General features: G+C 38.8%; 1 protein-coding gene across 1 annotated transcript in view; it reads left to right on the forward strand.

Moving 5' to 3' along the window:
• The window catches only part of LOC112554923 (von Willebrand factor D and EGF domain-containing protein-like), a 535,332-nt gene that overhangs the window by 4,222 nt on the left and 518,690 nt on the right, over nucleotides 1-12,420 (forward strand). Inside the window, exon 2 of the mRNA XM_025222993.1 lies at nucleotides 3,154-3,350. Coding sequence (XP_025078778.1) covers nucleotides 3,154-3,350 — 197 coding nt within the window. The remainder of the gene's footprint in view (nucleotides 1-3,153; nucleotides 3,351-12,420) is intronic.

Genomic DNA, 12,420 nt, shown 5'->3' on the forward strand with positions numbered 1-12,420 from the left:
GTGAAATAACATAGTGTAAGTGTTTAATATTTTGCTTGTTACATCTATATAGATACATCTATGTAAATTTTGTTGTTATATCTCATGATCACTTATAGATGTTCTTGATGTACCAAGGAAAAGAGAAAAAAGTAGAAATCCTTAAAGTTATATTACATTTTCCCAAGATGAACATGTCCATGTTGAAATCGAGTCTTCATGCTATAAAAGCCCAGGTGAAAAAAATATAAACTATTATTGTCTCTATTATTTACTGAATGTTATAGGCATTTAAATCTTGTTACACAAATCTGTTGTAAAACATAAAAATACAATGCTAATTACTCGGCATTGGCACTTATAGATTCTAGCAAATGAATACACCCATCAGGAAAAGTGAAGAAAATATACAGGTAGTCCTCGACTTACGACGTTGATCCGTTTTTACGCGGCGTCGTAAACCGAATTTCGACGTAAGTCGGATCATACATTCATACAGTACTGTACCATAATAACAGTACAGTACTGTACACACTTAGCCTATCCAAACACCTATCCTAACAGAGTAAGCTACATAATTATCAATAAACATAAGTACAGTAAAATATTGTGCCGCACGTGGAATGAGGCGCACGTACAGTTTGACTTACGACGCTAGACCTCGTAAGTCGATAGGAGCGTCGTATAAAGCGTCGTAACCACGAAACGACGTAACTCGAGACCGTCGTAACCCGAGGACTACCTGTACTAAGAAATCAGATACAAGGAGTTAATAAAGCATAGTCAGCTGTACATAGTGACATTTGTCAGAGTAGAAGATGAGGGTCGTAACCAGTGTCACGTGCCGCCGGTACAAACAATCATTCGCATTCAGCGCATTCAGCGGCACTCCATCTTTGTAGGGAAGCAGGACACACCTGTTCAAGCACCTGCTCAAATAGCACATGCTTAATTAGCAAAAAAGAAAGGTACATGCGCCCACGCAAAGGCAATACGCCACAAGACCTTTCTCCCAACGAAGTGGCGTAGGAACATGTTTAGATTTTGGGTTGGGCAAACTTCATGCTAACAGTGAACGACGTTTGCACTTGCAGAGTACAGACGAAGGAGAAGCCTCCTACCCAAAGTAAACACCCATTCTTTGTAGTCCTGTTTATTCCCATGAAGCATAGCGCCGCAACCTCACCACTCTAGCAGATCCGGTTCTGGGCGTCCTTCTTCAATTGGGTCCATGTCATTCCGGATACATTCGCTTCACCGTGGACCGATCTCCTCCATGTCTGTTTGGGTCTCCCAGACCTGTGCTTTCCCTGTGGGTTCCAGTCATATTGTCTCAATAAATTGTCAACCGGCTTTTACATGAGTAAATACCCGTTACTACCAAAGTGCCAAGAATTTTCTTCTCACTTACCCACAAAGGCTTACACACTACAAACAGCTCAAGTCTCTATGAAGGGCATAACGCGTCCCTATGTTCGGCATGAGGAAGGCTTTATCACGAGAATCTTACCTGCCTGTCAGCTTACAAGATGAAAAAACACGCCTGCACTGCCCATCTTTTTAAGTCCTCCACTTTATCCGTCTATTCTCTGACCTATAATTAGGGCCGTCCATCAGCAATTAAAGATTACCCTGTCCCGCACTGGACGCTCGGCTAGGGACAAACCAACGCGGTTGGGGCTCCACACACTGTCCCTCCATCTACCCCATTACTTACTGGAGTGTAGCGTAGAGGATTGTGACACGTGACACCTAGAAGCCTTGTTAATAATTTGTGGAGTACTTGAGATTTTAATAAACTGCTGCTGATACATGTGAATTATCTGAATTTTGAAAAAAACTCTGTGCGCATTTCAGAGCATCCTCTGGAATCATGGCTTATAGTTTCACATGATGGATTTATCCGTTCTCAGCATAGCACGTGCACTTGCTGTGGCCTGCAGACATTAATCACTATTCTTCTTTTGTGATGAAAGACTTCGTCCAACTAATGAATGAGAGGCAGCTCTAATTTACCTGCCCACTTACTGTTTTTTTTTATCAATTTTAAATATATATTTTTAAAAGTTAAAGAAATAGACTTACCGTTGCCGGAAGCCAAGGAGAAGAAATGTGAAAGTTGTTTTAACAGCCTCCTGGTAAAGCTGCCATTGGGAACTCTTCAAAGCAAGAAAAAGATGGCCTTCTTGTTAATTATATAAGCCTCACTCAAGTTGCAATTTTGTACTTGGTAAGAACAAACGGCAGCGTTCAAGAACGATACAGAATATTCCACACTTTCTTGTTTTGAAAATTATTGTTTTGCAGTTATTGTTTTGCCATAGTTTTCAATCTTCGTATGGCTTTACTTAGTGAGGATATGCTCTAGGGTTTGATGTACATGTGCTGTATGTAGTAATATTTATTTACATTTTAAGGAAAATCTGCATAAATCTGCAATTAAATCAGCGTCTTTGGATAACAAATATCATGAATTCTTAGAAAATCAATTCTGCTTAAAAACTTTCTTTTAGTGTTATCAGCTGTATGTGATGCGATTTTAATGGACTCATCAGAGTTGGCACGTTTACTTTTACACGATTGTATATTGATGCTTTGATCATTGGAGCAGACAGAAAAAAGTAGATCACACTATTTAAAGAACTTGTATATTCTTATAATGTATCTCTGCATATCACACAAATGTACCAATACATGATCATCACATAACATAAATCTGCATTTAAAGAAGTCTGTTCCGTTGCAATTTAAATAATGATTTCTTATGGACGTGGTCGAGTTTGCAACTGTACTTTGGCATAATTGTCTACAAAAGCTTTTCATGTAATCATATAGAGATACAAATAGATTTGTAGATAGCTACTAAAAAAAAATTACTGATATGACGATAGGGGTTTACATAGTAATTTGATGTTTACACATGCATAAAGTGTCTGTAATAACTACTCCATCCATTGAAGTTATAGTTGAAGTGAATGTAGGTTCCTTCTGGGTCATTTTAGTGGCTTAAAGTGTGAAGAAATACTACTGAGCGATGTAAAAATTTAAAAACAGTAGTATAATTAAATGGAAACAATGGATATTTTTGTCTTACTATATCGATGTTACTTAAGTAATTATTTCTTTATGCAGTCATTATAAGCATTTCATCATTTGCTATTTATACGTGCCTAGATGTCGCTGCCCAGGCAGTGGCTGACCCTTGTCTCCATGGCAACTACCAGAACCTGACGGACGTTCACCGCAGTGTGTCCTATGTGACGACCTACCCAGAGCCTCCACTGTGCGACATTGACCTCGACACGGGCTGGTACCGGTTTGTGGTAGATGCTGAGAGTAAAATGCCTGAAACATGCGTCGATACTTTCAAGGTAGGAAAGTGAAGAATTTCGTAATTTATTTATGCATCCATCTGCCAATTAATTAGTGAGAAAGACAAAATATTGTTAATTCACGAAAACGTATTCTATTTAAACTCACTGACACGATATTGTTAGTAAAACGTAAAAGGAATCCATGTTTCAGCAGAAAAGAAAATACTGTATTGCAATGACCTTGCACAATTACTTGTTAAAATAAACTTGCAGAAGAAACTTGACGTCGGCACTCAAACAGACTCATTTCATGCTCTCCCACAATTCATGCGTGTTCAGTGCGGGACGACTGTTCCAATATGGCTGAAAGGTACTCACCCTTCCGTAAGTGACGGGATCCAAAAGAGGCAAGCATGTGCGAACATTCAGACTGGTGGCGCCTCCTACACCTCGTGCTGTGGACAGTCCGTGTACATTGCGGTGAAGAACTGTGGCGGATTTTTTGTTTACTATTTACATCCAACACCAGCCTGTCCTATGGCCTATTGTGCAGGTAATTCGAAAATAACTGCTTTATCGCTGTTTACATCATTCGCTTTTGTCTACACATCTCTCCGACTGTTGAGACATGTTTCTTTTTGACCTCAAATCTTATTCAATGATTTTTTCTGCATAAAGTAGGCGGAGAAAGGGTATTGAACCCAGATTGTATTGTATTTGTTGTGTCATTGCGATAAGGTAATCCTCCTTTAAAGAAACATGTGCATGTTCGTGCATGTGTGTGTCCGTGTTAACTTCTGCTGCTGACGGTTCCTTCTGTAATGGTATAGTCCACTTCTGATGTACCTCTTCAATAAAGTCACGCTCACTAACTCATAAAGTAGAATCGGTATTTCTCTTCCCTAAAATGAAAAGTTTTCACGAGAGCAGTAGATTTTTAACAAAGCAGGAGGCTTGCTCCCAGTCTGGGAAGTATTTCTTCGATATGGAACCATTAGTAACATCTTACATGGTCCAGAGAAAGGTACACAAACCAAGTCTCTCATCGACCGATCAACGTCAAGAACAACAGACTTGGTGAAGATCAAACAAACTGTAAAGTGTAGTTATGTTACAAATGTCATCGTAAGCATAACCACAGTCTACTTTATAATGTATATTTATATAAGAGAGACGGAGAGAAGGGAGACTGAAAGAAACAGAGAAAAAAAATACATAATGACAGTTAAGATGTTTTTATAATGCAACCAATTGTGAGCTCTTCCAATTGTTGAACTTTACAGGAAAGGACGCACCATGTCCCGCTGGAAAGTGGTCTCCGACAGGTTTTCAACCCGGCTGTACAGGTGAGTGAATACTTTTTTTTTTGTATCCGAATGCATCACTGTAATAAATGACCGTCCGTGAGTATTTGTAATACAATGAATCTCTGTTTAAGACGGACTACAAATATGTCAATGTCTTTGTGACAGCCATAGAGAAGAAACGACACGTTTGGTGTGGAAAGACAAAGGCACTTTCAAATTTCAATGAGTGTAATTGTCACGTGCTACGTCCCCGTGCACTGTCTTCTATATTCGCAAACATGTTTACTAACCATGAGAGTCCATCAGTTATTTTGCTCTCTCCTCTATCGGCAGACGCCTACCCACACCTGACTGACCCGCCGAGTTTCCGAGGACCTGTGATAGAGCAAAACACCTTCTACTTCACCTGTGACCTGACCTTTAGCGGCAAGGACCCGGATCAAGCCTTTGAGTTCGTCTGGTTGTTTAATGGCCTGGAGGACCCTAAAGTGCCGCCAGAAGTCGTCAGTGACCCAGGGCGATCTGCGAGACTGGATGGGGCTAAGCTGGCGGGTCTCCTGAACAAGAACGTGAGCTTATAATTACATGTTAACTGCAAACAACACAGTGAATGAAAGGCGTAACAGAAGGACGTAGTCATATTTCTTGGCTATGTTGCCATGATCACGATGGCTTTGCTGTTTTTTGGCTGCTTTTTTATGGAAATGATTACATCGCTGGTGTCATAATATTGTGAGAAACGACAATGTAGGGGAAGTAATGTTACATATTCTGTAGTGACGTTTAACGTAGAAGAGGAGGTGATGTGGATGAAGCGAGAGAGGGGGCAATAGAAAGAAATAAAGATGAAAACGAAAAACAAGAGTAGAGAAAAAGTGGGTGGACATCTTATTACAATTGTGTTAAATATGGTGATTATTATGAAAAACTCTGAATGCTTGTCATGTTGGTTGTTTATCTTTGCAAAGTGTCAACAAAACCAGAACCCTGTTTATCTTTGCACAGTCGCGCTCCTCCACCGTTTCTGAGAGGGCAATAGTGATAGTGATAAAGAGATTCATTAGTCTTTCTCAGGTCGGGTTCATTGAATATTCTACATCCAATCCTTGACAGGTTGGTTGCAAAGTGCGTGCATTTTACAAACAAAATGCCATCAAAAAAGGACCCTGGCTGGAGAGCGCTAGGACGTACTGGGCTGGAATACAGGTAAGTATCAATAACAATTTCAGACATACTGTAAATGACATGCCGACTGCCAAACCTCTCTCGAAATACATCTAGATCAAATGAAGAATAATTGGAATGTCAGCCAGGGTAAAAATATCACAAATGACAAGGGTCATATTAAGAAAACAAGAGTAAGCTGGGTAAATCTAGAGCATTCGTCTTGTTCCCAGAGTTATAAAGCGGATGGTTTTTACCCCTGAGGCCGTAGTGTTAAATCGGTGAAAAATATTCCCTGGAGTAAACTAACATAAAGCAGTGTGCAAGGTGTGAAAGTGGGTCGTGAATGAAGAGGCAAGAAATTTTTCTTGGATTTCAATCCCGCCACCCTTCCTCTATGAATACGGCCACAAGGGTTAACACATGCTAAAGCTTTTACATCTGTAAGGGCCGCGAATTAAAATGATTCACCGTGGCTAGTGATTTCACATTTCTTAGAGAGCCAGACACCATTCTTTCTAGGAAGGAGGGGAAAACTTTCAAGGTGCAGAAACACAACAAACAAAAAACGGTTTGGCAAATCTTTTTTTTTTTTAAATACCTAGCAATTGCTAGTAACACAGCAAACTTTCAATGAAAATAAAGCAAATATCTGGTGCACATTTGTTTTCAACACTTACATCGGACTTCCATCGTTGGAGTGTTCAATTTACCTTTTGCTGTGGTATGTATAAACTAAGGAGTGATTAATCTATGGAGTAATTCTAATGCTAACTGGACTGTTCTAGCGATAAAATTATTGAAAGACGAGTAATACATATAATTTCAACAGCCTTACATAATTATATAGTCTGCAGGAATTAAAAGCACTTTTTAATTGCTAGTTTACTAGCGAAAGATGGTGACAAAAGTATTATTATGTGAGTTAAGTTACATACAGTCACAGACACAGGCACAGACACATAACTGAAGAATATGATCCACTCGTTTTCACGCACTTATCGCCTTCACCACATTTGTGTGTCAAGTAGCGGCACTTACTACTTAGATTAACGCAATATGCTGACGATTGTATATTTTTCTCCTAATTTTGTGTATGTTTTACAAGTTAAAGGTCTTAAGAAAGCAGATACATGTATTGCCAAGGATACAGAAAACATGTGATACTAGCATACTGTAATTGAGATAAACGGTATATCTAGTCAAAAAAAAAAAAAAAAATTTGTGACAAAATAAATGTTCGCAGGACCCACAATTCATAATCAATTGATAAACAATTTACTTAAGTTAATGGTTTAATGATAAGTCAAGTTGGCGACGGAAATCATGTTGAAAAACTGAAAACCGAAGAGAGAATTTAGAAAGGGTTCTAAAACTACAGCCATCAAGCCACAAACAAGAGACAGAAAGATTTGCCAAATCGTTTGGTAAAAATGTGCAGTGTAGGTCACAGTAAACAGGGAAAACAGGGATGTTTCGGAAAGGTTTAGTGTTTTACGTTTTTATTGTGTCCGCACCCTTAAGCCTTTTACCCCATACCTCGAGTAAACTAATCGCCAGCAAACAACTTTCCTTCTAGCAAGTTCCACGTCATTAGAACAGTTATGTACGTTACAACATACATGACTAATACACTGTCTAACATATAACTAAATCATATAAACTTTCCTAGGATGTTATTATCATACGTCACATCAGTCATAACTGAGTTAATTTTTTTCACAGACAAATCCCTCCCACATCTTCATACCTAAGGATAAAGACAAGCAAGACTTGGTCATAAGGTCAACACTTCCGGTCCTATGTAACTCGTCTGTGACAGATGATAAGTGTTGTCTTTGGATTTACTTGTCGGTCAAGTCTGAAGAGGATCAAGATCCGTGGACAACTTCAGGTGAATTTGCTGTCACTCTGATAACATTGACAGAAGTCAGTCTACTGTGTCTTTGTGCTCAAAACCTACCCAAGGTCTCTATATCTGTCTTTTAAATATTATGAAAAAGTGTGTTTTTTCTTATCTTTGATCATTATTTTGCAAAGGCTTCCTGGGAGTGTCGAAGGATTGTAGATACTCACTGTGTAAATCAGACTGGAACAGCACGAGTCAACAAGTGTCAAAGACGGTGTCAGTCGTGGCCAGCAAGACTCCCATGCAGTTCGGTACCAAGGGCTTTGTGGTCTCATTTGCGAATATTGTTGTGGCAGACGCTTCGCCGTATCAGCAAATATTTCAAGATTTTAAGATTCCCTCGGTGCAAGTAAGTAAAGTGCACCACATAAAAAGCTTCTTAAGAAATTTAAATTAGAAAAAATCTCTCTTGTCTTTTTCTAGCTTGCGCTTTTACATACATTAAAATACAGTACAGAAAGGCTAACACAAGACAGTGAGAATTAAAGACAAACATGAGAAATGACTATTATAGTCCTGACAATAAGAAGATTGCTTCACGTATTTTCCAAGCAGTTCATATTTAATTTCCAAATCAAATGTTCATGAAATCCAGTGCAACTTTTTGAAGTGTTAATAAATAAGGCCCACTGAAAAAATTAAGAGAGTAAGGGTGCCTATAAATAAATATCATGTATAGACATTTATCGGATTGTTTAGCACATAGGTAAGTGTCTGCGTGCGTGCGTGCCTGCGTGCCTGCGTGCGAGGTTTACAAAGCAGTTTTATGGACAAGCGACTAATAATGTTCACTCTCGAAAGTGGAAAGCTCTTCAAGCAGGTCTTTGTAAAAGATGAGTCACGATTTTCTTCACTTCTTTGAGCTCGCTTTTGTAGTTGAATTTGTCTTTGTCATCTTTCTTCGTTTACACATTCATATCTTCATTTGCTTGTATGTCTGCTTTTTGTTCTTTTGTGCCAATCCATGTTTCTAGTATCACGAAACATGCTGCGAAATATGGAAATTGTAAAGAAATTCATTTATACTTATTTTTGTACCTGATTCTCATCACACAGGTTGATCTTGAACAAAGGGGTTCAAAGCTCTGCAGCATTATAACAGATCCACACATCACAGGACTGGAGAATAAGAGGTCAGAGCAATGTATTTGTAAAAAAAATAACATTAGCAAATTTTAGTGTTAATTTAATCTGCTTTGTAATAGTGTTTCATTGAGTATGAAAAAATAATGTAGCGAACTCTTAAAAAAAATTTTTTTTGTTGCAGAGTATTCCATTTGTTTAAAGTGGGTGACTACACTGCCTACGAAAATATCCAAAGGGATTTTGAGGTAAAGTACCTTTATTTTTTTTTTCCGTATGCCACTTTTTTCCGTTTCAGGAAAGGTCATGCTATTTCCATTTTTCATGGAGCAAGGAGCAGCTACGCAACACAAAATTTATTTTGTTTGTTGTTTGAAATCAAAGCTGTGAAATACAAAGTTAACAAGTCAGGTTAAAGAACAGCAACATTACAACAACAGCCTCCTTCCTATCAACGACACTAACATTGTGTCTATAATTAAATACCTAGAGAAATCAAATGATCAGTTTGCATGTTGACCTTACTGTTTTCCTCCTCTGCTTAGGTTCAGATTCGGACTTGGCCTTGCTACAAACAGCGTCGAGACAGGGCGGTAACCTGTGTCTGTGGAGTTGCGGTTCGTGAGAAGAACGATCTGATCAGGGTCAACGGCTGCAACCATGGCTTCTATGGCCGAAGCGTTGGGTCACCGGAAATCACCGTGCCCGGGCCTTTGAGAAACGGCACGACCATTCTTCAATCTACGGATGGATCGACGATAACAGTAATGCCTCTCCCCATAAATTGTTGTCTGTATTTTTGGTTGTGGCTCTTACTTGAGAAGGTTCTCAATCCACGTTTCTTTTCATGGTTAGTGCATTGAGGAGCAGCTTTATCCTCTATGGTCATGTGGTTCTCATGGTTTATTTCGTAGACCCTACTCAGAGACTCAGCATGGCTCTAGCTGAGGTAGCTAGGACTGTTGAGCAATATTCATGACGACATATGACAATTCCATGACACACTCACTTAAATACTTGTTCCTGTCCTCTAATTCTTTTTGTTCTACTTGCTTCTTTAATGTGCTTATTTTTGTTCAAAACACATTTACTTTACTGTGACCTATTGTCATGTGCTTCTAACACTTAATCATGCTGATATTGTTTTCGACAGCTGTATTTTCCGTCCAGTTCTGAGATTAAAATTACCGCATCGGCAGAGTTTGGTGGTCATCTCAACCTCTACATCTCTGTTCCTGGCACCGATTACCTCAATGGAAGAGGCTTGTGCGGGACGTTTGATAACAACCTCAACAACGACCTGACCCACCGGTCTGGCTTTGTGGACAGAATGCCTGCAGACAGTGTACCTGAGGGTTTCACGGAGTCCTGGAAGTAAGCACTGTTGTTGTTTTTTTTCCTACGTTCAGGTAACATTTATTTACAGATAATTATTGAATAATTTTTTGCGTCCAAGCACACCATTTCGTGATTTTATAGTTTAGCCTTAGAGTATTACTGTAATTTCAGGAACGATGACAGCACAAGTTTGTTCAAGAACGCACCTTCAGGACCAAGAGAGCCGGACGTTGATCCTGAATACTGCAAATGCAATAACGATGGCCATGGCACTGTGAACTGTACTTACCAGGGGGACAAAATGAAACGCAAATTAACGGTTAGCCAATATCGTTAGTCATGTTCATGTTCTTTATTTTTATAACATAATTTTGTTATGAAAATGACTGATGTTCCTGAAAATATTTGGGATAACAAATATTCAGCTTATGAGACAGTATGTTTCTACCATTCTTATTACGGAAACAAAAACTAGTTGGGAAATAAGCGAATCTCTCTACATAATTTCTTTTAACAATATAATCATTATCATAACACTATTTGTTATTGATCGATGTCGTCAGTATAACAACGGAGGAAATATATGAAATTGTAAGCTATATAGAACTGATTGAATGACTGGACTGGGCTGGGTATTAAATACTATTTCTTACATTCTGAACGAATAACATCCCTTTACACAGACTTTTTAACAGAGAAAAAAAGTCACACCTGTGACGTCACAAAAGTCGACGGTTATGTCTTATTGACAAATGGCGTTGTTTGTGCGAGTTTTTAAGTCGGATTTGAACTCAAAAGATCCCATGTTGGCTGGTTTGCATTTGAAATCTTGAATATAAATATTAAGTCAGCAGTCTGAAGTGGACTTTTGAGACCAAACAAGGACGTTAACTTGCCACGTGACACTGTCACAGACGCTCCCACTCACGCAGTCGCCTAAACATTTGCGTGTTCTTTCCTTTAGTCGTAAACAGAACAACTCAAACTCCTTCTTTGCAGGTCCTATATACATTTAATCGTATAAAGAAATAGCAAAGTTCCTAATAAAATTCTAGATAATTGTTGAAGAAAAACTAATTCTTAATGCACATCTCGAAAGTTACTGTTATTTAACAACTCTAATTTTCTAATTTTGAAATATCCCAATGGAAAGTTTTTCTTCAGTTTGATTATTAAGAAAAGAATAATAGAGTTATTAGTTGGGCACAAAGTCACTTTTTACTGTTCACACTTGATAATGTTCTTTTACAACACTATTAATTAGAATCATTGGAGCCTGATGTTGATATATAAATAATTATGTGTCCTGCTAATTATCTGAAAACTTACTGACGCCTCCACAAAGGAACTAAAATTAAAACAAATTTGCGCTGCATCATGGGGATGAGCCACCAAACTCTCTTTTTTCGCAGACCTGGGCTAAATTCTCCAGGATGAAAATACTTCACCAATGACAGTTACGAAGAAAACAACATTATTCATACAGATCATTCATACAGATATTTATAAAAATACAACAGAAATTCAAATGCTACAGAAATCCAAAGTACAAAAGAAATGTGATTTCCACACCTTTGAAAACGTAGTATCTTCTCCCCTACACCTACTGTCTTTGCATTTGCCGAGTCTCCTTGGGAAGTGAAGCGCTGTTGGCGACAGTTAATTATATAGTCGCCCAGACTATCTTAAAACAATTTCTCATTCAGCAGGTGCGACTTGGATACCACGTTGTGCTAACTAAAATGTGACATCTCTCCCCCGTTTATAAAAAAGAAATCGTAGGAAGTGTCAAGATGAAGGAAGTGACTTTCCATTCTGCTTTCCATTGCAGAGGTGACTCCAAAACAGAGGGGACAATTAGTGGTACCACAGGATTTTAGACATACAGTCCTGTGGTATTTTCGTGATGTCTCAGTCTCTGGAGACATGACAGTTCAGGAAAACATACATATTTTGGGCGATAGTCAGCAGGTCCTCTACAGGACGAGCAGTTTCAGTCTTTGACTTTATTAAGCCAGTTCTTCCTCTGGTCATTGGGGCGTCGGCTGTCCTCCAAGGTGCCTTGCAGGGAAGTCTTTGACATGGTGTTTTTCGTGTTCACATAGCAAAAGAAAACCAGCTTACGTCGCCTGACTATTGAAAGTAGAAGTTCCTAGTGTCCTACGAGTGTGGCAATCTTGTTTCATACAAAGTCCTTGGTTCTGTGTTCTGTGTATGAGATGTGGAGCAGCCTTCCCATGCACTTCTCGAATGCCTTGATTCTCCTTCCCGTTTCGGCGAACAGAGTCGCCATCCGTAGAGCAGAATCAGTATTACCAAGGATTTG

The sequence above is a fragment of the Pomacea canaliculata genome, linkage group LG14, assembly GCF_003073045.1.
Source record: "Pomacea canaliculata isolate SZHN2017 linkage group LG14, ASM307304v1, whole genome shotgun sequence".
NCBI classification, from domain to species: domain Eukaryota; kingdom Metazoa; phylum Mollusca; class Gastropoda; order Architaenioglossa; family Ampullariidae; genus Pomacea; species Pomacea canaliculata.